This window comes from Maniola jurtina, chromosome 18, assembly GCF_905333055.1.
Source record: "Maniola jurtina chromosome 18, ilManJurt1.1, whole genome shotgun sequence".
Lineage (NCBI taxonomy): Eukaryota > Metazoa > Arthropoda > Insecta > Lepidoptera > Nymphalidae > Maniola > Maniola jurtina.
The window spans coordinates 1,353,945-1,380,985 of record NC_060046.1 but is presented as its reverse complement, the minus strand read 5'-3'; the positions used below and the strand labels follow the sequence as shown (position 1 = coordinate 1,380,985).

General features: G+C 37.7%; 3 protein-coding genes across 4 annotated transcripts; all 3 read right to left on the bottom strand.

The window, feature by feature from the left end:
• Nucleotides 1-283: 283 nt before the first annotated feature.
• Nucleotides 284-13,021, bottom strand: LOC123874676 (arrestin domain-containing protein 17-like). 2 transcript variants are annotated; one of them, XM_045920180.1, is made up of 9 exons: nt 12,677-13,021; nt 11,184-11,336; nt 10,425-10,633; nt 9,436-9,618; nt 4,980-5,165; nt 3,909-4,682; nt 3,435-3,508; nt 2,864-2,987; nt 284-2,813 (listed from the first exon to the last, which is right to left on the bottom strand). In XM_045920180.1, exons 1-8 carry the CDS (start codon nt 12,789-12,791, stop codon nt 2,903-2,905), a joined length of 1,779 nt encoding a protein of 592 aa, XP_045776136.1. In that variant the 5' UTR covers nt 12,792-13,021; the 3' UTR covers nt 284-2,813; nt 2,864-2,902. The 2 variants fall into 2 exon arrangements, with proteins under 2 accessions (XP_045776136.1, XP_045776137.1); XM_045920181.1 differs by lacking the exon at nt 284-2,813 and having other exon boundaries at nt 3,439-3,508.
• A 1,741-nt stretch (nt 13,022-14,762) lies between these two features.
• Nucleotides 14,763-26,470, bottom strand: LOC123874273 (arrestin domain-containing protein 4-like). The gene is made up of 8 exons (XM_045919516.1): nt 26,261-26,470; nt 25,390-25,542; nt 24,730-24,938; nt 18,061-18,243; nt 17,489-17,674; nt 16,581-16,826; nt 15,728-15,800; nt 14,763-15,432 (listed from the first exon to the last, which is right to left on the bottom strand). Exons 1-8 carry the CDS (start codon nt 26,373-26,375, stop codon nt 15,428-15,430), a joined length of 1,170 nt encoding a protein of 389 aa, XP_045775472.1. The 5' UTR covers nt 26,376-26,470; the 3' UTR covers nt 14,763-15,427.
• Nucleotides 19,518-23,924, bottom strand: LOC123874272. Its single transcript, XM_045919515.1, has 2 exons — nt 23,707-23,924; nt 19,518-23,341 (listed from the first exon to the last, which is right to left on the bottom strand). Exon 2 carries the CDS (start codon nt 23,331-23,333, stop codon nt 20,670-20,672), a length of 2,664 nt encoding a protein of 887 aa, XP_045775471.1. The 5' UTR covers nt 23,334-23,341; nt 23,707-23,924; the 3' UTR covers nt 19,518-20,669.
• Nucleotides 26,471-27,041: the final 571 nt, after the last annotated feature.

The following is a 27,041-nucleotide window of genomic DNA, read 5'->3' as shown; positions in this document are numbered from 1 at the left end:
CTTACTACTAAGTAACTACTAGTAAGTAAATGTAGTGTTTAATTTTTTGTAAAGTCTGGTGGGAGGCTCCAGCCGTGACTAGTTTCCACCCTACCGGCAAAGCCGTGCCGCCAAGCGACTCAGCGTTCCAGTGGATGCCGCGTAGAAACCGATCAAGGTTATGGGTTTAATGAAACTGCCATACCTTTTCCAAGTTAGCCCGCTTCCATCTTAGACGCCACCAGGTGAGATCCCAGTCAAGGGCTTACTAAAAAGATGCAACATATAAAATCAAACGAAATAATATGTGTACATAATAAAACTATTTATTTTCCATTTACCTTTATAGTATTATTTGTAAACATTAACATTTAAAAAGCGATCAAAAAATTAATAGTTAAGTAGAATAATTTTACATAAATGGCCCGTATAAGGTAGTTTATTTTAAATTCAAGACACAGCGTGTTCTATTTTTGTGCCGAAAAAAACTTATTAAGTCTTATTCTTACAATTTATAACTTAATTAAGCAGGTAAACTTCATTAATTACTTACCTAATACATTTTTTATCAGCACCATTTTTTGACAAACATATAATAAAGTCCATTATTCCATGATTATTCCTTAGTTTGCTTAAAAAAATAAACAAATCGCAGGAACGTATTCAGAGAAACGCGTAAGCGACGCGATTTGCTCGGTTTCTGGTATAAGGTATTGTTCACTTCATTGTCAGTTCGCGTCTCAGCCTCTTACGCATTTCAGTGTGAAGCTACTTGTTTACCTTTTAAGAAAACTAAAGACAACCAAAGTATAGCCATATGAAAAATAGCCAAATTGAAAATTAATTATTATACAACTTCAATAATTCCCATCCAAATTTAGAATATACCATTCAAATATATCGACTAGTGAATATATGACAAAGAAATCTAAACTAAATTCAAGCTTTATATAAATTAGTACATGAGTGCTTTAAGATCAGCTACACTTTTCTCTTACATAATAATACAATAATATTATGTGAAAATAATCTTATCTCAATAAATCTATGATATAGGATAACATATTTATAAGTAGAAACATGCCTTATACAATTTATTTCTACACTTGTGTGAATTACAATTTTATAATTAAAATTTTAAAATTTTAAAATATTCATCAACAGGAAAAAATATTAACAACATATAAAGATGTAATAAATAAAAATATGTTTGACATTTAATTGAGTATTATTTAATACTACTTATACTGTTATACATTACCATAAATGCATATATAAATGCCCAGTAAAAAAAATCTGATTTGGTAGTCTTTAGACAATTTGTTTTTATGAGAACCATTAAAGTCCTTTCACACTAGAGTTTGGCCAGCATTGTCATTTGTGGAGCATATGCATAGGCATATGTTCAACAAAGCAACGTTGGACGAACGAACGATGGATAGCGCCGCGCGTGCCTAATGTACAATCGCGATTACCGAACATAAGTTATGAAATGGATGTCTACAATACAAAATAATAATCACTTTCACTTGGTTGAAAATTCCGTAAACAGGTCTCTCCCATAGCCTATCTTTTTTTTTCGATTCTTAAATATATTTTTCAAAGCAGGCATTAGATTTTTATTTTGCATTGTATTTGGTTGTATGGGATTTATATTGGTATTATTAAAGCCAACTATAGTTTCCTCGTTGAAATCGATTTAGTTAATGACTAATGATAATAACATAACGATTACGTAATCACGCGGCTTCTGAGGCTCAGATCTATAGAGCACACTTTACTTTGCTCAGATTTAAGACAATGTTAAAACGAGACAGCGTTATACCGCTGGCATAAATCTGTCTCGTTTTAATTGAAATTTGAGTCTAAGGAAAGTCAAAGTGCGGTCTATAGATTTCAACCTGAGTGTCGCTAGATTAGTTATCAGAGTTTACGTCGCTTAGTCGCGGCGTCATACATTCGACGAACGCAACGCTAGTGTTAAGGGGCTCTTACTGTAGTATGTACTTTGTTATGTTGTAATAGGAATAATGTACCAAAGATTGAGTGAGGTAGAAAAATTTAATTGTCGAGTTAAAATAGATTAATAAAAAATATTATTCCAATGAAGATTATTGTAATAGGTATCTATGTAGATTGTAGGTATATAATTATTATCAAAGCGTAAGTATAATATAATGTTTACGTTTATTTCAGATAATATTATTTCTGAAATTTATAAAAAAAGTATATTATACGTAGTTAAATATATTGGACAGCTATATTAGCTCAATATATCTGTTTTATTTTTATAAAAACATACTTGAGACCAACTTTAGATATACGAGTATAAAATTTCAACATCCTGTATACATTAATACTGAGGCATCAACATTTAACAACTTTATAAAAAATGTTATTTAAGGCACTCGTGAGGCACTCACGATAAAATTATAAAAAGAAAAACGGATCGTAAACGCGAGGTATCGTAGGACATCCGACAGAAGCGAATTCTTACGCATTGTGCATTACACTTACACTCTATCTTGCTCGCTCATATGAGTAACAATAAAACATAGTAAAATATTAGAAAAAGAAAAACGTATCGTAAACGTGAGGTATCGTAGGACATCCGACAGAAGCGAATTCTTACGCATTGTGCATTACACTTACACTCTATCTTGCTCGCTCATATGAGTAACAATAAAACATAGTAAAATATTAGAAAAAGAAAAACGTATCGTAAACGTGAGGTATTGTCGGACATCCGACAGAAGCGAAGTTTAAAGTTAAACATAAAAAGTAGCCCTGTGTGGGTTGGATCCTTTTAACAATGTTCAATGATCTCTGCTAAACAGACGGACAGACACCCAGGACTAGAAGTATTCCTAAAAAAACAGAACTCTTATAGCATTTCCTTGGTGACTAGTCTGTCTGAGCCGTTTTATTTTCTTACCAACTTGTACAGACGACGTTTGAGATTCATAGACTTCTGAGGCGATCGGGTAAACTGGATGATTAATCTTTTTCTGAAACAAACCACGCTCTTTTATGGTAGAAATTAATAGTCTATCTATCTGTAATCTGCCGATAATTATGTTTATCAGCAAAGTCGTTATGCCGCGTATAGACTGATGCAAAGTGACATGGAATGAAAGAATTTGACGTCCACATTAGCGCAATGTATCATGCAATATGTAACATAACACACTTTGTATCGCTGAGCGATCCGTAATTTGTCGGTTTTTAGGGATCCGTACCTTGATACGCAAAATTCCGTACCTTGTGCTATAACACCTACCTGCATGCCTAATTTCATGATTCTAGGTCAAAGGGAAGTACCCTATAGGTTTTCTTGGCCGACTCGACGGATGACGATAGACACAGACAGACATACAACAAAGTAAACCTATAAGGGTCCGTCTTTCCTTTTAAGGTACGGAACCCTAAAGAGAGACTCTCAAATTAAATATAACTCACTTTCAGGAAGAACGTCGGGCGAGTCGGGTGCGGGCGCGCTCGCAGTCGCGTACGGGCTCGCGGGACGTGGCTGCAAAATACGTTTTCACTTACTTTCACGTAATAAAAAGAATACCCGGCTGAGTTTTTTGGGCTCTTCTCAGACTTGGGTGCATTTGGAACCCTCGTAGCTTTAGGCCCGGTATCCGCATTTGACTAGCGTGCCATCACGCTAGTCAAATGCGGATATTGGCTATGGCCAAAACCGTTCTAGTGAGAGGAGACCCATACTCAGTAGAGCTGATGATGATGATGATAATTTGTATTAACTAGATGATGCCCGCGGCTTCATCCACCTGGATATGAGCAGGTTTTTAATCGCAGATCTCTTTTTGATTTTCTGGGTGTAGTAGCTTTTGCGTAAAAGAGTAACAAACATACAAAACTTTCGCCTTTATAATATTAGTGTGATGTAATATGTATGTACTTACCGAAACAGGATTATTAGGTGGCATAGGAGATAAATTCATTCCAGATCCGCCAGTTGGAACCGTAAATCCAAGATTGCCAGTTTTTAATCCTCGAATATTTCCAGGACTTGGGTTCGACTTTGTTTCATATGGCACATTTTGTGGTGGGTATGGCGAATTTGTGACCGGGTAAGGCGGATTGGCACCAGGGTAATGTGGATTTGCACCAGGATTAGCCGAATTCCCATCTTGGAGAGGTGTCTTTTCACTAGGGTATGGCGGATTTTCAACGGGGTAAGGCGGGTTAGATCCAGGACCAGTTAAATTACCAGGGTAAGGCGGAGGATTGTCCCGGTAAGGAGTTACGTTAGGGTACGGTGGATTTGAAGAAGGGAAAGATGATCGGTCAGGAGGATACGGTGAGCTGTTAGGAGGATATGGTGAGCTGTTCGGAGGATATGGTGAGCTGTTTGGAGGATATGGTGAGCTTGTAGGAGGATATGGTGGATTTGGTTGATTACCATTCGGGTAAGGATTAGCGGAGGGGTATGGCGAATTTCCGGGATACGGTTGTGGGGTTGGGAAAGGTGGATTTAGGGGTTGGGGTGGGTTACCCTCAGGGTAAGCATTAATAATTGGTGGATAGGAAGACACGGGTTGAGGGATCGGTTGTGGCAGTTGGTCATGCAGTGGGTTCTGTACATTGTCTTGGAATCCCACAAGAGGGATGGTGCCTATAACAAGCCTACGGGTCTCTTTCGAGTCAGAGTGACACCCATCAGGGCTAACAACAACCTGAAACAAATAATACATATATGGTCATTGTGATTAAAAAATATCAGTGCCTAACTAAAAAAGTGAGAAAAACGAGGGTTCCGACTCAGGTAATTTTTCCAACATTTTGCACAATAAATCAATAACTATTAAGCATAAAAATAAATAAAAATCAGTTTTAGAATATACAGGTAAAGCCCTTTCATATGATACTCCACTTGGTATAGTTATCTTACTTTGAAACTCTAAACACATTTTAATTTCTATGCAAACAGTAGATGTCTATTGGTTGTTCATGATGTTAGGTTTTATACATACTTTGAATGCGTACTCCAGTTTGATATACTGGCAATGGGACAAATTGTACACGTCCATGGCAGGCACCTCCATCTCTACGGTCCAGTTGCGGTTGGTGTTGCCGGGTATGGGCCCCTTCTTGATCTCCACCACGGTGTCCTTGCATTTTCTTCGGCCAGGCTCGCTTGTCGCTATGAATACCACTTTCTGGGAATAGAAACATAATAATCAGCGTTTTCACATGACTTTGTTGGCATGGATCAAGACACGCGACAGCGTTTCTCGCCAAGTTCGAAATTCTAATAAGAACGGCGACATAAGTTTTTAAAGATCCCGTTGAAAAGCTCAGCATAAGAAAGGTCAGAGTTTCAGAGAGAGAGAGCAATGAAGAGTGCTATGCTTGGAATTTCTCTGTCATCAAATCAGAAATGAGGAGATCTGTAGAACTAGAGTAACCGATATAAACTAAACAGCAGGGGCCTACTGCCAAGAACTAAACATGAAAATAAGTCACGCACTCGGTAAGGACAACTCTGTCTTCCAAGCAGAGTGTGTAGGCATTACAACCGCAGCCATAGCAATGGCAAATCGACAGGTAAAAAACTTTAAGATTAACATTAACTCAGATAGCCAAGCTGTTCTCAAAGCTTTGGCTAAATTCTGGACAACCTCCGAACTCATACAAGACTGCCATAAGGCTCTGGAAACACTCGCCATGTCGAATGATATCACCCTACGGTGGGTCAAAGGACATGATGGGGACCAGGGAAACGAGGCAGCGGACGCATTAGCACGCAAGGCTACGACGCTGAAGGTGACAGGGCCTCAGCCTATTGTACCCATACCCTTCAGTGAGTATAAAACTTGGTTGCATGAACTAACACTTAAGGAGCATTCCCAATTATGGGCAAACGCAACTGACTGCAGGCAAGCCAAAGAGGCTTTCCCTAACATAGATCAACGACAAACTAACAAACTACTCCGCCTGGACAAAGGTAAACTTAGGAAGGTGGTGGGACTCATAACAGGGCATAGCCCACTAAACAAACACCTTTTCGTTATAGGTGTTACCGACAGTCCTCTGTGCAGGGCCTGCATGGAGGTCGATGAGACGCCGACACACGTGCTCCTGGAGTGCATGGTCGTGGCAGAACAACGAGAACGCCATTTGGGTTCCCCAACCTCACTCCATGAAGTCCTCGGCAACCTGGGCGGTCTACTTGGCTTCTGGAGCGAGCTTGGATGGCTGGAGTGAAGACTTCGGCGGGGAGGGGCAACGCACGCACAACAGACGGAAACGTTTAAGTGCGGAAACCAGCCCAGAGAGAGAAGAAGAAGAAGATAAACTAAACAGGTTGCAAAACTGAAGTGGCAATGGGCAGGGCACATGGGCTCCCAAGTCCCAAGGTGCTGAAATGGCGACCTAGCACCAGAAAGTGCGGCGTTGGAAGATCCCTTAGGACTTACGTGGACAGAAGACGTCATAAGAGTCGCAGGGAGCCTCTGCATTCAAGTGGTATAAGACTGTGTACATGCCCTTAGAAGAGACCTATGTCCAGCAGTGAATGTCTACTGGTTGATGATTATGATGTTGTCTCAAAACCCTCACATAGGTCTAGTTGTTAGCATATTAAACTACATATGACAAAGTCCTGGGTTCGATTCTGGGTCAGTCAAAATATAGTTAAAATAAGTACAGGGGTTTTCTGTTAAGAAATTCACTGACACAAAAGTGGGTATCACTAATATTTATGTAAAATATGACGTCTACTGGTCGGACCACTGCCCTCTGGTGGTGTGTTGTGATTTAAATGTTATAAGTCAAAAACTACCAGTACCTAAATATTATTGAACGTAGTACAGTGCGATGGGGGGAGAGAACCTTAGAGCAAATAGATGCATATTATAACAAGTGTAACATACAATTAAAAAACTTAGACTTTCCGTGTGAGTTATTGGAATGCTCTGATTATTTTTGTGATAAGGCCAATCATAAAGATATAATTAATAATTTGTACAAAGACATTATAAATGTGCTGCAACAGGCCGCTAGTGAGACCTGTATGCTAAAAAAGTTTAGCCGGAAAAAACCACTGGCGGGCTGGAATAGGCACGTGCGTGACGCTTACTTGAATGCCAAGCATAAATTTGACGTATGGTGTTGGCATGGCAAGCCAGTTAGCGGTCCTATTTTTAATGACATGGCTGAGTCAAAGAAAATTTTTAAAGGAAAACTTAAGTGGTGTCAAAATCACCAGGAACAAATAAAAATGGATATGCTGGCGGCACACCATGCTAACGCTGATTTCAAGAGCTTTTGGAAATGTACAAATCAGCTTAATGTTAGGCCAGGCATTCCAGCAAGCGTCGACGGTATCTCTAGCCCAAAGGAGATTGCCAACTTGTTTGCTAATCACTTTGCTGTTAAGTCGCCTCTTGGGCCGCAGCGACAGAGTTTCGGTGCTGGGCCTCGTGGAACTAAAACATCTGTTATAATTCTGGCAAAAGATATACGACGAATTATCAGTAAGTCCAAGCGTGGTAAGTCACCTGGTCACGATGGACTCAGTATCGAACACCTGAAGCATGCGGGATATCACTTGCCCCATGTCTTGGCATTGTTATTCAATCTGTGTCTAAGCCACTCGTATTTGCCTCCGGACCTAATGAAAACTGTGGTGGTACCTATTGTAAAGAGCAGGACGGGGGATGTGTCTGACAAGTGTAATTACCGACCGATTTCGCTAGCCACTACCATAGCGAAAGTGCTTGACAGTGTGCTCAACCAGCATTTGAAGAAGCACGTTAAGCTGCATGACGCTCAATTCGGATTTCGGTCCGAACTGTCAACAGAGACTGCAATCCTGAGTTTGAAGCATACTGTCAAGTACTACACTGACAGACGCACTCCTGTATATGCTTGTTTCCTGGACCTGTCACGGGCTTTTGATCTGGTGCCATATGACAATCTGTGGCTTAAGTTAAAAAAGACAGGGTTGCCACCAGAAGTTTATCGTCTTTTTAAATATTGGTACCTAGGTCAGGAGAACCGAGTGAAGTGGGCGAATGAGCTCTCGGACGCGTACAGGCTGGAATGTGGCGTCAGACAGGGTGGTTTGAGCTCACCATTGCTTTTCAGCCTGTACGTGAACGAGCTGATTGAGGGACTCAGCAGTATGCCGGTAGGCTGCTACGTAGACGGTGTCTGCGTCAACAACCTTAGCTATGCCGATGACATGGTGCTGCTGGCTCCTTCAATCAGTGCGCTTCGCAAGATGCTTGCGGTATGTGAGTCATATGCTGCAACACATGGCTTGAAGTATAATGTCAGGAAGACGGAAGTCATGATCTTTAAGGCGGGTACCAAATGTCCAACGTATGTTCCACCTTTAAAACTCAATGGGGTAACTCTTAATAGAGTTCACAAATTCAAATACCTTGGACACTTGTTAACCGAGGACCTTAAGGATGATGACGATATGGAAAGGGAACGCAGGGCATTGTCAGTCCGAGCGAATATGGTGGCCCGAAGGTTTGCCCGATGTACAGATGCTGTGAAAATCACACTGTTCAAGGCATACTGTACATCCTTATACTCAGCAAGCCTGTGGGTTCACTACACGCAAAGGGCTTACAATGCTCTGCGAGTCCAATACAATAATGCGTTCAGGATTCTGTTGCGGCAACCTCGGTTCTGCAGTGCATCGGCTATGTTTACCAAGGCGCGGACAGACGGCTTTGATGCCGTCTGGCGCAGGAAAACAGCCTCACTATTGTGCAGAGTCCGTGGAAGCAGCAACAGCATCCTGCGTATGATTAGTGATAAGGCGGATGGTCCTCTGCTGGAGAAACTCATGCAGAGGACTAAATCCCTTTTAGTAATTAAGTACTAACATAGTTTTTAAGTTTTTTATTGTTACTAACTACTTAGTGTTTAAGTACTAACATAGTTTTTAAGTTTGTATTGTTACTAACTACTTAGTGTTTAAGTACTAACATAATTTTTAAGTTTTTTGTTACTAACACTAATGGATCTGTGTTGTCCGATTATTAAATAAATTATTATTATTATTATAAAAGACCAATAGAGCATTGATACCTTATTTTATTATTTATTTAAACAACTTTATTGCACAAAATACAAAGACAATAATAAATGATACACTTATAAAAATGCAAAGGGCGACCTTATCACTAAAGTGATCTCTCCCAGGTAACCCATATGTTCGAACTTACAGGATAAGACGTGGAGTCGTCAAGCAGCTATATATACAATTAGGTATACATAAACATACACTCTAATAGGTACATACTATACAATAAATATATTAATAAATAAATATATATACATATATATATATATAAAACATGAAATCTGTATAATATAATTAAATAAATAATACATAGTTAAATAAATAGCATAGTGTATATAATATACTATGACAGAAACTAAAGATTTATAGTGATAGATATAGACCTTAGTGATGTAGAGCTTGATGTCGTCTATCTGCACACCGCCCTTGTTGCTGCAGACCACCTCGACGGGGATGACCTGCCCGGGACAGTAGCCCGCCACGGGCAGCTTCACCGACACGTCACACACGCCAGATGTTGAACAGCAGCAGCAGTAAGTCTCTTCAAACTGCAGCTCTATGGGCTCCTACAAATCATCCATACTAATATTATAAATACGAAAGAGTGTCCCTCTGTCTGCCTGCTAGCTATTCATGGTCCAACAGTTTAACCGATTTTAATGAAATTTGGTACAGAGTTAGCTTACATCCCGAAGGATGTAGGCTACTTTTATCCCGGAAAATGAAAGAGTTCCCACTGGGTTTTTGAAGGCCCATCTGTTTAACCGATTTATGTTAAACTTGCTGACGCCCGCGACTTCGTCCGCGTGGATTTAGGTTTTTCAAAATCCCGTGGGAACTCTTTGGTTTTCCGGGACAAAACGTACACTATGTGCTAATTCAGGATATTATCTATCTCCATTCCGAATTTCAGCCAAATCCGTCGAGTGGTTTTTGCGTGAAGGAGTAACAAACATACACACATACACACACACACACACACACACACACACACATACAAACTTGTGTGAAGTGTGATTTCTTACAGAGGTAGCTTGCATCCCCGAAACTGATACAACTTTTTATCCCGGAAAATCAAAAGGATCCTACAAGATTTCTAAAGAAACCTAAATCCATGCAGATGAAGTCGTAGGTATCAATTAATAAAACATCATGAATTTACCTACTTATACTACTATACTATACTATATACTCAAGTGAAATGTCAGATTAGGACAAATAAATTACTATATTTTGCATATTTTCTGAATAATAAATACTAGCCTGTGACTTCGTCCGCATGGATGATCATATGAATGAAATGTTTACAATGAAACTGTGTTGCTATAGTCGGGAAGTAAGCTAATGCTCTTATTAAAAAAAAAAAACTCACTCTACAATAAGGCTCCAAATTGAGATCCAAAGGACACATAACTCTAACAGCTATCTTCTTCTCCTGGTCAAACTTGAAGGCTCGGTCCACCACTGCCTTGATCTCATACCGAATGTGACCATAGTCTCCTTCAAATGATGATGGACAGTTGTTTGGCAGATGGAATTGGAACGAATACTCATGTTGGCCTACCCCAATTGAGTGCTCTCCTAAAAAACAAGCTTCACTTGTATTCAATGGCTCAATACCGAGCATATATCTCCATTCAGAATGAGAAGGGATTTGGGTGATTACCACACTTTTGAATTTGTGGATTGGCACACTTCATACTTTTGAAAACATTTTCTTTCAATCAATTACAAGTAACTTAACTGAGATCTCATCTGATAGTTAGTGATGATGCAGCCTAAGATGTGAATAAGTAAGACTTGGCTAACATTATAGAGAATGCGAATTGTTGAGAAGACTGATGCTATAGATAATTTGGTGCTGGAAGCGAATGCTAGGAGTCTCATGAACTGAACTTCGCACCAATGTTTTATTGTAATGCTATCCCTATCACAATTTATTAGTCTTGTGTGATAGCGTTGTGATAGGATAGTGTTGTGAATTTAGGATCAGCCAATTTAGTAATTAATATGATAAATTTTATTAAAACTTGTATGTATGTATATAAACTATTATATTATATTATAAACTATGTAAAAGTAGTTTTATCATAAAATATTGCATGCTAATATGCAGAATTGAGTTAAATACCTGATTCACCACCAACCAAATACACCTTGGCATTGATATATTCCTCGTGGGAATTATGGTGCACTGTATAAGATTGTGATTTGCCATTCACAGTTCTAGTACGTGTCGTTGTCCAGTGTACATGGCAGAATCCTTTTAACTTCACAAATAGACCTGAAAAAACCCTGAATATAACTAGTTGATTCTTGAATTGCTTAAACTACTGAATAAAAAATGTGTGGCAACCGACTACTGTAGGTTGGTTAGACCGCGTTTGTCGTCGCGCAACTGTTTGTTGTTAGACGATGGTGATTCGCAGGTGTTATCTGCAGGTGCAATTCTAGGAATTGGACCGTTTGGACGACTCGCGATAATAAATAGAACACTTCTCTGTTCCCTGTAAATAATTAATTATCATTATGTAAATACAAACTTTAGTGTAACTTATTATTTTGTATATAATGTGGATAAATAAAAATAGTGTACATAACTTGGGTGTATCCCTTACGACCTAACAGAGTCCACATATACCCATACGGTACCCCACAAATGCATTATTATCATTATGAAGTGATAGACGCCCCCTCCCAGTTGCCTAATTCCTGCAACTTGTTTGATGTCTTTTGTACACCTAGTGGGGGAGGGGGGGGGGGGGGGGGGGGGAGCCTCTTCCAACACTGCACTTGCATGACCCTAATGTCATGTCCTATATATGTCTATCATATTTTCAAAATATGTGCCCTGCCCATTGCCACTTCAGCCTCGTAACCTGTTTAGCTATGTTGGTTACCCTGGTTCTCCTACTGATTTCCGATTTTATCATATAGAGAAATTTCAAGGCTTATAGTTAGCAACCATGTCTCAGATCCATATGTCATATGTAGGATGGATGTCTTAAGAGCTAGACTGCCACCATGTATCAGAAGTATACTGTAGTTTAAAGAAATCAGAAGGAAGTTAGAGCATTAGTTAATTAATAATGAAAACATAATAGGTTTGTGGTTTTGAGGACGTCATGAAACATCATAAAATGGTAATTAGCAAGTTTCCAATTTTACCACACTATCAATTTGGGCGCATTCCTGTGAGAATAGTGCTCCAAACATCATACGAATACAACATATAATCGTATGTAAAACTCTTATGTGTTCATTAATCTTTTATTTGCGAGGTAATTTAATCATTACTAACTTTTTAATAAGATCTACTTTCAAGTTTTATTAAATTACATTAGATGGCCGAGACAGCTGTTGATAAAAATATTGTTGATTAGCTAATGCCCGGCATGTACAATTATTAATTACTACATAAGCGTTGCCTATTGTACGTTGTACTATGTCAGAAACCTTTACGCAAGGGCCAACATTCAACAACAATACTGCACACAGTTTCAACTCAATCGGATGAATGATTCGCGAACGTATATTTACATGTATATGTAGGTATCGCTAAAAACACTAGGTAACATTAATTTTTATTTATATAAAGATTTGTCTAAAGCAAAAGGTACTCACCGCGAAAAGTTTTAACTTTGTCTTGTTGAAATATCAGTCTTCCTTTAACCATCTGCCCTGAATAATAAGTTCCATTTGGGCTATCCAGAACCATTCGACCTTCGTCGAATCCCATTATGATTTAATTAAGTACAAGTGAAAAAAAATAGTAGGAAAATAATTATCACTCTTTGACCACTTTTACACAAGGAACATGGTAATCGAGATAATCATAATAATATTTACGATAGTAAATGAAACCCACCCAAAAACACCAACCCGAAAAAGAAGAGAAACGAGAAACCTTGGGAAGCACCGACCAGAAAAACAGCTAAGCTAAAAAACAGTCTGCGCCCCCTACCCTGCCGGCTGCCACCAAAGAGTATATATAAACACTAGGTACCAAAGAGTATGTAATCACTAATCTTTACCATTACCACTGTCAACTTTTTTTCAACTGGTTATATGGCTGTGACTTCTAGCCTTTTGGAGCAAATAAGCCGTGCTGCGCACAGAACCATAGCCATAGGGCAACGGCCTAAATACAATTTTTTTTTTGTAAATATAAGGAGATATAAAGCGGCTGGTGGGAAGTGGCTGGATGAGGAAGGCTGAGGACCGGGTGTGGTGGCGCTCTTTAGGGAAGGCCTATGTCCAGCAGTCGATGTCCACAGGCTGATGATGATGATAAGGAATTGCAGAGTAGGGCACTCTGCAAAGTGCACTTTCTACCTTACCAAAGCAGGAACATTATTGAGATGATTGGATGAAAATTACACATCGCTATGGCTTTGACCTTACTTTGAAACACTCACTCATATTGATTTTATTTGTAATCTGGGACAAAAGAGACTTTCTATGTGTGGTCAAAAATTGGCAGTGTGATAATAGCAGATGTATAAACAGTACGCAAAACGAAAGCAGTACCAACTAGGGATGTTAAAATACGCATCCATTATTTTATTTTACGTAAAGAATCATTTTTCCTGAAACAAATCAAATTTTTTCCAATAGCAGCCAACGCAAATGCAGCCAGTGTTCTTGGCATCACTCCGCGTGGGCGTGATTTGTATAGGAATGATAGGTCTATCTCATTACTATACATTCAAGGCTAGATTTTTGGTGAAGTAATTTTTTTAAGAGATTGAGATCTACCTACCTAGGTAGGTAGTAGGTAGGTTAGCAAGTATATTATAATATGGTAATGAGTATCTAAAACCATTAAATTAGTTATTTTTATGACATTCCATTAATCTGTAATTTCATTTTAAGTGTAAATGCACATTTATGTTACTTACGTAAATGTTACAGAAGCGACTTACAGGTGTACTCGCAACCTAATAATAATTATTATACATAGTTTATTATAATAATAATTTATATACAATTCTTATGAGGATTCGTAGGTAATTAATACAAAGGTACAAGGTAAAGATGGTGGATAGAAGTCTTGACATCATGTTTACATAAATATCCCTATGATATAACAATGTGATCCCTAATGATATAACTAATAGTAACTACTCGTAGGTATAATAGTATGATATTTTTCTCCCCGGGAAAAAGTTTCATGAAACAATAAAATAAAACAACTAAAAAAATATCAAAAATAATATATTTTTTATACTTAATAATTAGGTACTTGTTACCATATTATCGATATTTTATCGATATTAATTTTCACCTCACTATATTCTCATGAGACACGAGCGTAGATCTTATAATAGTAAATACAAGTAATAAAAATAACAGAATTATTTTTTGCACCCCATTGTTAAATGGTCCAGGAGTTGACAGATGTTCATCACTAACATTTCGTTCCGAGTACGCTCATCGCTGCTCCGCGCCAATATGGCGATAAAGTCAGATATTCACGGGCTGCTGAATGACGCTCTTTGTTTTTTAGGGTTCCGTACCTCAAAAGGAAAAACGTAACCCTTATAGGATCACTTTGTTGTCTATCTGTCTGTCTGCCTGTCCGGTAGTCCGTCCGTCGTGTCTGTCAAGAAAACCTATAGGGTACTTCCCGTTGACATAGAATCATGAAATTCGGCCAGTAAAAAAATAAGTGAAGAAATAAACCCAAAAACCGTGAATTTGTGTGCGATATGCGAGTCCGACTCGCACTTGGCCGGTTTTATGTTTAATATGTAGCTTATGTAAGTATTCCTAAATCCTAAGTGCCACAAACTTATTTATAAGTGTGACGTCTGCCTCTGCGAGAATGAGATATAGGAACAAGGAAGCAGAAAGAAAAGAACTTGTAGAGAGTCAAGAAGGCGTCCCGGGAAACGAGCCAAAGAGCAAGCACACATCACTTAGAGCCTCGATAGCTCAACGGTTGTGGAGCGGACTGAATTCCGAAAGGTCGGCGGTTCAAACCCCACCCGTTGCACTATTGTCGTACCCACTCTTGACACAAGCTTTATGCTTAATTGGAGGAGAAAAGGGGAGTACCTATTAGTCATGATTAGCATGGTTAATAATCTTTGAAAAAAAAACGAGAGTGAATAGGTATCTTCTAGGTAAACACGTCCCATCTTAGGTAACATCATCACATTCCATCAGGCGTGATTGTGAATAGTGAATTAAAAAAAAAAACTTGTTATTTATTTATCACTATTAAATACTAGTCTGGGGAAGATGAAGTAGCGAGCGGGTGCCCTCCCGCTTAGAATAAAGACCCCTCCCGCTTCTTGACCCATGTAAGTTGTAACCGAGAGGTTGGCGAGGCCATGGGAAATAATTCTGCCGCAATCAGGAATCTTCGCTTTATTCTGTAAAAAAAACATATGGACGTTGTTATTGCAAAACATCCAATCCACGTAAAGCTAGTTTTAGGTAGGTAGTACCTATCTATTAAACTATTTTAGTTAGTCTGTGTGTATGTGTGTGTGTGTGTGTTTCACGTAACTAATTCTATACTTAATTTTTTTAGTTAGTTGATTGCCTATTATTTGTGTATATTAGGTAGGTACTATTCTATAAATATTTGTTATAATTTTCTAAAAAAATCTTAAAAAAAATCCGTGAGGTATCTTGGGGCACCTCACTTCAAAAATTGAAACTCACTTTCAGGGAGAGTAATGTCGGGTGAGTCCAATGCAGGCGCAGTCGCTGCAACGTACGCGTTGTCGGGCCTCGGCTGAAAATACCACAATATAACTGGTCAAATGCGAGCCGGACCCGCACACGAGGGTTCCGTAGTCCGTACCATCGTACAAGATTTAATACTATTTGTACCTTTTTTATTATTTGAGTGACGCACATTTTGAAATTTTACATACAGTCCGACAAGGCTCTTTTGGCACTTGAGTGAGAGCGCAGTTGTCGCTTTATGCCGACCAAAGACCTTACACTTACTAACTGTAAGGTCTTTGATGCCGACACAGCGAACTATCAATAAGTGTAATCACTTCTCAAGATGGCGGCTTTAGTTCTGATTTTGGCCACGCGCCAAAAGAGCCTTGTCGGACTGTAGTATTGTATCTTGTACGATGGTTTGGTTAGAAACCTACATGTGCGAGTCCAACCGGACTCAACCGCTTTTTACCCGACTACGGCAAAGCCGAAAGGAAGGGTTATGATTTTAGCAGTCTATGTATGTATGTATATATGTAAATATGTATGTATGTTTGTATCCAGATTCTCTGTGTTCCACCGTAGCGCCTAAACTACTGGGCCGATTTTGATGAATGAGGTGAATTTTTTTACATTATCTGCAGGGAGATTCGCTAACAATGAATGATAGCCACCAAGCTCATATGATAATGGTTGGTTCTACATACATTGCTGCTTCATTGAGTGATATTAAAATAATTTTTCATAGAAACTTTTCAATGGACTAAAAATAAATGGCAAATGAGCTCGGTGGCTATCACTCAGTGTTAGACACTGAGTTACTGAATCAGTAGACAGGACTTACCGTAGCTTTCGACTTTGTATCGTATGGTAGGTTTTGAGGATTATCCGAGTTGCCAGGATAAGGCGGAGGATTTTCCCGATGAGGTTCTGTAGGGTAAGAGGTGTTTACACCGGATAGGTTGCCTTCGGGGATTGGATGGAATACTGGTGGCTGGTTGTCCTGAAATCCCGTTAGAGGGATGGTCCCGATAACGATTCGACGGGAACTCCCCACATTCGTGTGGCATCCTTTAGGACTTACGTGCACCTAAAAATAAAATATTTTGAGTAATTTTTGACGTGACAACGTCTTATAATTCGATAAAGCCGGCTGCACGCACGAAAAAACATGGCTCATGCGGCGTTACCTCGCTCTGAGGCGTTCCATGTAAGTCTTGAAGTGCAAGCGAGAACGCGGAACGAGCGACAAAGAAGCACAATCGGCCTTTGTTGTCACGTTCAACTATCGTCAGTAAACCGACTTTACAGACAACCAATTTTTTTACAATTTTTAGGGTTCCGTACCTCAAAAGGAAAACGGAACCCTTGTAACCACTTTGTTGTCTGTCTGTCTGCTGTCTGTTTTTTATTGCGTGATAGCAGCAATCTATTCTTTCCCTATCACACTAATATTATAAAGGTGCAAGTTTGTGTGTATGTTTATTGCTCTTTCACGCAAAAACTACTGGACAGATATGGCTGAAATTTGGAATGGAGATAGATTAGTTAGTTAGTTTCAATACGTCGCATTCTTTTCTAGAAACATTAAGTAGTTTTGTAACAAATTCTTGGCGATAACTCAAAAAATATCTTTTTCTCGTAACAGCTTTTTAGTAAAGCGACACAGATGATATAATATGTACCTATCTCGGACAGCACCTATTCAAAAAGGCCGGGTGCAGTGGCAGCATAAAGTCAATGTTTACTTACTTTAAATGTATATTCCGCCCGTATATACTGGCACGTGAAGAGATTGTACACGTCCACTATTGGGACTACCATGTCCACGGTCCAGTTTCGTGTGGTTTTAGCGGCCACGGGCCCCTTCCTTATCTCCACTACTTTATCTTGTTCTTCTTCTTTACCAGGTTCGCATGTTGCTATGTACGTCACTTTCTAGGATATAAAATGAAATAAGCACATACTTACAACAAATTGTAGGTACGTATAGGTAATCTTCAAAGCCCAGTTACTTTACCATAAAAAACCGGTCAGTGTGAGTCGGATTCGTACACGAAAGGTTCTGTACTAACGTACGAGATATACAGAACACCTTTAAGTAGAACTCTGCAAGTTAATAACGGTCTGCACCATCTATATGTGATTTAGTGAATCAAATTTTTCGGGAACACGTCTTTTTGTCTACACATTCACGGTTTTTGGATTTTTTCCTTTACTTGTGCTATAAGACCTACTTACATGCCTGATATAGGTCAACGGGAAGCACCCTAAGGTTTTCTTGACAGACACGACAGACGGACAGATAATAATATTTTACTTACCTTAATAATGCTCAATTTAATGTCCTTTATCTCAACCCTTCCCTTGTTACTACAGGATAATTTTATGGGTATGGTTTGTCCAGGACAGTAGCCACCTATAGGCAGCTTCACTGTGACATTCGATGAGCCCAAATTCACGCAGCAACAGTAGTACGACTTCAGTAATTCCATCTCTATTGGCGTCTAAAATCATACGCACATATAAACATATGTCAAAATGACATTCCAATGTGGCTGACAAGCACGGGACCCAGAGCTATTCGAGCGCCATATTGGAACGATGTGGCTATTTAAGACCTGTAGCTTAAGGTCTGAGTTCAGTCTACGCTGAAATTTTGGAAGAAATAGTGCAAGTGTTATAGTGTTTCGTGGTGGTTAGAAAAAGCTAAGTATATTAACTATTTGGTTACTTTAATATTAGAATGTTAGTATGATTATCTGCAAATATTTTTGAGACATTAACCATATTGTGATAATTTCCTAAATCTGCTTAAACTTTGATTTGTTATAGTTCGAGGTTTTATCCACATTGTGTAAATTGGTTATTGTTGGTTAAAAATGATTTTTTCTGGATTTCCATCGGAAATAATTGTGTGATTAAAATGAATTTCAAATAACGTAATTTTGCTAGAACTAATAAGTTTGTCCCGCCATTTTTATTATTGGTGGAATAAGATTACAAAGGCGGTAGTAATGAACTTTGGTTAATAATGTTAAAATAAATACAGTTACATAACCTAAAATAAAAACCACGTGTTGATAATTTATTTGCTTTGTTGATTATTTGATTATATCATAAGAGATGAAATTACCTAACCTAAATTAGCACACGTGGTGATAGTGTACTTGCTTTGTTGAATGTTCTGATTATATTAGTGTTATTATATGAATTGCATTTACCTGTTGAAATGAGAATTTTGAATAGATGAATTTAATGAAGTGGAACATAAAGGAAAATATGGGAGAAATATATAATTAATTACTGGTGTTTGTTGTTTTAATTCTATCTTAATAGGTCACATCTAATACTTGGTCTAACACATACGAATAAATAATATTTTTTTTAAACGCACGTTTAAAAAAACTCTAATTTGTCACCGTCAACTTATAGACATCCACTGCCTGACATTTTAAAAAAATATAGCGAGCAAACGAGCAGGCAGGTCAACCGATGTTAAGGGATTACTGCCGCCCATGAACATTTGCAGCACCAGAGGTACCGCCAATGCGTTGCCGGCCTTTCAGGAATTTGTTGGTCCGCCCCTTGAATAACCCCATCTAACGACATAGATCTCTTGCAGGAACTTCCACATGCTGTGGTCTTGCACCACCTGAATCCAGCGGCTTCCTGCAACTCATTTGATTTTCTATGTCCAATTAATGAGGGGTCTACCAACGCTGCGCTTTACAGTGTGAGGTCACAATTTTAGCAGCTTAGGACTCTAGAACGCCTGGGTACTTCTCTGATTTGGCGCAAATCGGAGAAAATAAGAGAATTTTTTAGATTGTTAAAATTGCTGAACTCAATTAAAATATAGGTCAAATTAAAAAGAATGACCAAATAATATCAAATTGCACCCATGAATTTCAGAGATATATGCATTTGAAGTTTTCAGTTACTGAAGGTAATGAGTTCTAGTGTGCTGGTAATGATTTTGGTGGAGAAGGCGTTGATGATTATGTAATGGTAATGAAACAATATTTCATTTTCAAAAAAAACCTATTTTTTATTACTCGAGTAAACAGAAGGAATTGCTGACAAAAATGTCACAAACTTTTAACGAAAATATTATTCTAAACATAGCATCACCTGTAAATTTTACATGAAATATATGTACTTATGCAGTAAAATCAGTTCCATAATTCTCACAATTATCTGTCTTGCACATGTATTTAGGAACTTCGTGAGTATTTTTAACATAATAAATTGACAACACTTAAAAATAAACATAAAAATGGACGAAACTATGAAAAAAGAATGAACGAAATTGATCAATTTAAAGTTGCCGTAGTTAAAACAAACTCAGGACAAAAATAAAGTATTTTAAACATAATAGAATCATCAAATAAACTCCTAAGCTAAAAATCAGTCAATTGTTTGTATTAAGTATAAGCAAATAATTGATACTAATCATGTAAATATACATAAAAACAAGCGTCAAATATAGTAAAATAATAATACTTTGAATAAAATACAATATTCTACACTTATCAGATATTTTTTAGATTCATCTAATGAACATTACTCTAAAACCAGTTCTATGAATATCACATTTCGCATTTTTATTTTGAATGTAGCCACATTCTGAGATCTACAAATTAAAAAACAAATTAAAATATAAACAATAAAGTCATTTTACAGAATTCTGTCAATCATTAAAAAAATAAAACAAAAAATGCTTCCAAAATAATTAAACAAAATCGTTATGATCTTTTCGAACGAACGTTGTAATGATCTTTAGCCTAAATATTATTATAGAGTGGTAACAAACGCACAGTCGAGGTAGATTATTTTAGGCTACTTATGAATTAATCAGTGCCCCCAAAAAATATTATTAAATCTATGTTTTAAATTTTTAATAAAATAAATCTTCAATATACATTAGATCTTAGAAAATGTCCAAACTAGAATCAGAGTCATCGAAGAAACCTTTATTTTCCTTGTAATTATCATAATTTCTTTCCACTTTTTTCGAGACCCCGACGTTATTTGATTCGTCTCCATCTGCTTTTAGAGGCGACACTATGAACCTTTCAAAGTCACTTTGATAGTTATTGTCATTCGGAGTTGACTTGGCATTAATATAGAAAGGAATATTAGTCCAATCTAAGCGTACATCAGATAGAATTTTGACTTTTGGTGAATTCCTGGCTTTTCTGGAAACATCTTCCGTCTTATTTATTTCAACTGCTTGTAAAGGTTCTACTAAATCAAAGCTAGCTTGTGATGTCGATGGTAGAGGGTTTGAAAAACACATAAGATCTTTTATTATTTCAGGAGTGGTATTTTCTTCGAGGAAATCTTGCAAAAAATGCTCTTTTGGTTCTATCATGTTATCATCAGGTATATTCATATAACCAAGGTGGTATCCGTGTGCACACTCAATGCCATTTTGGCAAAAGAAACAACTTAGTTTCCTGAAGGTCATCCTATAATTGTCTGATGACCACAACACCTGATGTACTGACATTGTGCCCTTAAATGTTTTTGTTTTCTGCGGGATTTTTTTGTCTTCAATATTACTAGTAGTAACCAAACGTATTTCGACATTCTTGATTTTCTGTTTAAGGATATACCAGAAATCTTTTAAAGTTCCCACATCTGTCCCAAAACAAACAGCACTGTCTGCCGTACGTTTAATTACTGCTCCGATACCATCAGGAGCACCCTTTCCATGTCCACTTTCTAAGTAATTCCAACTGATTGATTTCAATTCTGGAAACTGGTGCTGAAGTTGACTAACAACATAAAATATCTTACGATTCCGGTATTGGCTTGAAGGGCTGTCAGTCACAAAATGTATTGTATCGAAGCCAGTAATCTCTTTTACATATTCCAAAATTGCTATTACATGAGCCCATATTGCTTCAGCGTCGTGTCTTGTGCATTCACTTACTGTACACATACTGTAAGATTTACTCAGGCCTGTTTCAGGATCCAATAGATATACAACAGAAGTATGAAGAGTGATTTGTTCCGGACTGCTGCCAAAGTGTCGGCTTTGCACTTCTTCGTGAAATTTTGTTGTGTAATTTTCTGAGAAGTCCATATGTACAAGGACTTCTTTGGGAGCCAAGGACATTTTTAAGTCATTAATATTCTTGTACTGTTGGTTGATGTTAAGGCAGTGTTTCAAATAGGGTGTTAAAGAATTTTCTAGCTTTTCTATTAAATTATGGGGCGTATCTTCAAATTTCATTTTGGTAGTCTTTTTTGAATACTTCTCTGATCCGTTTAGTTCATATTTCACTTTATTTGTTACCCACTGGTAGTAATTCATACATTTGTCATTACTGAATTCACCATACTGAATAACTCTTTGAGAGCACGTTTTACAGGTTCTATTCAAACAATTTTCTTGATGAATATCACAGCACAGGCTTTGTAATACAGCTGATCCATTAGTTTCCTTTATAATTTTGTTAGTATTGAGAGATTTGATTAATAAATCCATATTGACATGTACAATACATGAACAGGTATTTCTGTTTGACTCTTTTGGATAAACGACCCAAAATGGACGATTTTTGCAAAATGTTGAATATCCAACTTCACAACTATGTGTTTTCAGAAATTTCTTATGAAGGTTAATGAGAGTGTCTGAAATGTAGCGTTTTTGTTTAGTTATCCCAGCTCGTTTAACATATTCTTTTTTATCCGCAGCTATTCTGCTGTTACTGTCATCTTCGAAAAAATCAGTTATAGCTTGTATAATGTATTTTCCCGTCCTTTTCTCAACTTCTTTTTTCGTTCTTAATGAAAATGAACTAGCTGCGTGCAATATTTTATGCTTTCTAAATTTTTCTTTGTCTTTTACAATAATATTGCTAAAACTACGTTTGTCTTTCTTGTTTAATGCTTCATAACCCTGTTTTAATTGTCTTGTTAGAACATCTCCAAATATTAACCGTCTTTTAACTTCCTTTTTTTTACTTTCATTTACAGAATTGATCAACGCCTCCGCCTTCTTTCCTGTAGATAGGTTCTCTTTTTGGGACTTTTTGTTGTTTTCCAGTAATTTGTTTAGCTTACTGTGTATTTTGTTTTTTTTCAGTTTCTCTTGTTCAAGTTTATTTTTCAAACTTCCAATTTTTTTTGTATATATATATCGTATACGTCTCAGCTTTCTCTTCCATTTAACACAATCGGTGCATGATATGTTTCGCTCTTGTTCATTTTGTGCAATGCTCGATGGCCCTTCTAAAGGATCACATTCTTTTTGCTTTGGACGATCATCTTCTAAATCACTTGTAGGGGGGGTGTTGTCTAACAGCATTTGCTCAATCTGCTTGCTTCTTTTTACTCTTTCTGTACGCTTTTTTGAATTTTCACGCCATTTTTTCCTCTGCACTCTTTGCTGTCTTGGAGTCATGTCTTGAATTGTTTTAATTTTCTTTTTTTCTTTACGTTTTAAATATCTTAATCTTTCTTTTTCTTTCTGTTTAGCATATTTTGCCGGGTCTTTTTTTAGTTGTTCGTATTTTTGTTTTTTGTGTAGTCTAGCTTGAGCTAATTTTTGTTCGCGCGTTTTTTTACTTTTTACTTTCACCATGGTAGTACCTAAAATCGATAATATGGTTATATTTCATATTCAATTACCCAAAAGGCGCAACGATTTTGAATAGTTATTTCTAGGTTGCTTGGAACAATATAGGTTGATGATTTAATGTTAAGGAATATGAGGAAAATTACACAATTTCGGTACAGTAATATTTACTGAAAAATTGATCACCTCCTTCAGTTCATCATCATTACCTTCAGTTTCAAAACGGAAGGTAATGATGGTGCGGCAGGGACATTTTGGCACTCTTTTGTGTCTAACATCGTAATTTAAAGTGCAATATATATGAACATCAAACTACATACTTATGTTGTTATTAGTACATGAAAGAAGATAAAATTATTAAGAAAAACTAATTACTTACCCTAAAATGATGATGAAAGCAAAGAGTGAAAAGTCGTGCCAAACACCAGCTTTGGCAACAAAAACGTAAATATATTTCTTTCAACAAGCGCACGGCCACTCTCCGCAACGTGCCTGGATAGACTGATTCTCGATTAATACGGGTCAGGGGAGAACGGGGGGGCAACATGAATATTAGAAGGATATTTTGGAGGTGCCATCTCAGTTGCAGGTAATGACTTTTTTTCTGTGCCAAACATTTGTTATTTTTTTATGACGTAATTAAATGATTCGTACGTGTAAAAATGCATTTTAATTGCTTCTCAGGATGTATATAATAATATGTGAAAAACTCGAGCTCGTTTAAAACCGTCTTCTTTGAAAATCATAGCGATTTTTCCTGAGACTCCTGTTTTACCCGCGGAAGGAGGGGAGTTTTTAATATCAAAAATATTATTTCTGAAGTAACCTTTGTAGTTACAATTTTGAATTTTGGGGCACCCGTAGCTGAATATACAAGAGTTCTTTTGTAATGCAATTCTCATCTGTAACTTCATTCATTATTTTTTTATTTGACCTGATATGTGACTTGCGCCAAATTTGAGAATCACCGGCCTATCGTTTCTTCGAATTATTGCCTTGTTCATTGCCGCTTCAGTTTCGCAACGCGTTCCTATATCAGTTACATTGGTTCTTCTACGGATATCCCTATTTCTGATTTGATCACGTATTAGAAACTCCGAGCACAGCGCTCTCCGTCGCTTGCATACTTGCATATTATAACAATCAATCAATCAGCCTGTTCGCGTTCACTACTGGACATAGGCCTTACTTACCAAGAGCGTGCCACCACACACCATCCTCCGCCTTCCTTATCCACCCACTTCCCGCTATCATCTCGTCAGTCCAGTGGGTTGGAGGTCGTCCCACACTGCGCTTGCTGAGATGCGGTCTCCACTCCAGAACACGTCTGCCCCAGCGATACACGCAGCATTGGAATGCATATTATACAAGAGTTATGAAATTAGAAATTACATATACTTACCCTACAATAAGGATCAAGATTGAGGTCCAAAGGTGCCATGACTCTAGCCATTACTTTCTTCTCGAGGTTAAACTTGAAGGCTCTGTCCACAACAGCCTTGATCTCATATCGTATGTGACCATATGGCCCCTCGAACGACGACGGACAGTTGTCAGGTAAGCGGAAATGGAATGGGAACTCATATTTACCTGGTTGGATTGTATACTCTCCTGAAAAGCATTAAAGGCTTTAATCTCACCTGATGGTAAGTGATGATGCAGTCTAAGATGGAAGCGGGCTAACTTGGAAGGGGTATTGCAATTATCAAACCCATACCCTTGGTCGGTTTCTAGACGGCAGCGCTAAATTGCTTGTTGGCACGACTTTGCGTGTAGGGTGGTAACTAACCACGTCCGAAGCCTCCCACGAGACCAGACCAGAAACAATATTTAGAAAATATAAATTTCCAAATTGCTCCTGTCAGGAATCGAACCCAGAACCTCCACCACAGCGCTTACCACTGCGCTTTGGAGGTCGCCAGCTGAATTTTATTCTAAGGTCGCCAATAACTGTACTACTCTCCCGAAAAATATTAGTTAAAGGCTTCAGTCTTGAAGTTTTGTCTGTCTCAAACAACGTGGCTAAAGAAGTTTCACCTCAATAAAGTATAACAGAGAATACCTGCTTCGCCACCAAGCATGTACACTTTGACATTGATGTACTCCTCGTGTGAATCATGGTTTACCGTATATGTCTCGGATTTTCCATTCGTCGTGCGAGTGCGACTCGTCGTCCAATGTACGTGGCAGAAGCCTGTTATTTTCACGTACAAGCCTGAAAAGAAAATGTAACTGATCACGCAAAATCCATGGACGCAATCCCAGGCTTTACATTTTAGGGTTCATATTATTCTTTATATATTATTTATTTTATATTTCACATGTAGGCGCATTACACACATACCCTATGGCATATATGGCAAAATATAGATATTAGATACATTAGAAAATTGTTACGTACATTAAAATTCACATAGGAAGGTAAGTAGCTAAAATTTACAACAGGGTTCCGTACCCGAAAAGTGCCAACGGGACCCTATTACTAAGCTTCCGCTGTCCGTCCGTCTGTCTTTCCGCGGGCTGTATCTCATGAACCGTAAAAGGCAGAGAATTGAAATTTTCATTGTATATTTCTGTTGCCATTACAATAACAGTTGATAAAAATTACTATCCACCCGCCATGAAAAAAAATGTTTTTCTTGTGTAATGGTACGGAATCCACGTGTGATTCCGACTCACACTTGACCGGTTTTCACTTTTGAACCTACACCTGTTGCTGTTATTGAGAAATGTGTCAAAATTTAAATAAGTAAGTTTAAAAAAAATTTGTTTGCCTGTATCCGTTGTGTACCTACATGCGAAAGAAGTGAAACTTATTCGTAACACGCTCAAATCCGGTAAACATTTTCCAGTGTTGGGGATTTCTGAAAATTCACTATCAGCTTTTGTTCACACAGACTCTAGGTAGGTTAGGCAACTACCGACCAACTTACCGCGAAAACTTTTGACTTTTTCTTCTTGAAATATTAATTTCCCTTGAATTGACTGGCCCGAATAATATGTTCCGTTGGGACTGTCCAAAAACAACTGGCCTTCTTTGAATCCCATGATGAAATAAATAAGCAATATTCAACTTAACTATTGTTTTTATCCTTTACTTGCTCACACTATCCTATCAACGCGCAAAACAGTCACATACCATTCGATCGTTATGTATTATTATCTTATCGTTTGATTATAATACAGGGTGTAGGTAATCAGAATGCTAGCAAAAACTTAGCGTTATTATTAACTATATCTTAACATAATCCAGTGACAATAACCATTTGCGTTATCTTGTAGTTGGTGATTTAGTATTTTTCTAACACGCATTATATAGCGTGCAAAATTAGGGTCAATGCCCCACCTACGACGTGGCATTGACTTCGAGTGACCTATTTACGGAACGTTCGCTGACTTCTAGCGTTAGTCAGATGTTTTATTTGCAATACATTACAAGGTTTTTGTGGTATCTTATCAGTAATCATCCGTACCATCACCTGCTTTGTTTTGGCTTGCCCTTCTACTTACATCCTGTAGTCAAAATCGAATCTAATGACTCAGAACAACATTCGATAAGCTATCTATCTGTGGTCATAATACATAGTATCAACTATCAGCGATATATTGTACTAAGTACATCAATGCATATCATAATACCCTATGTCAAGGTAAAATAATTACCTACGGTAAAGTAAGTGAGCAGAGATTACAAGTAATTATTTTATCTCTAGC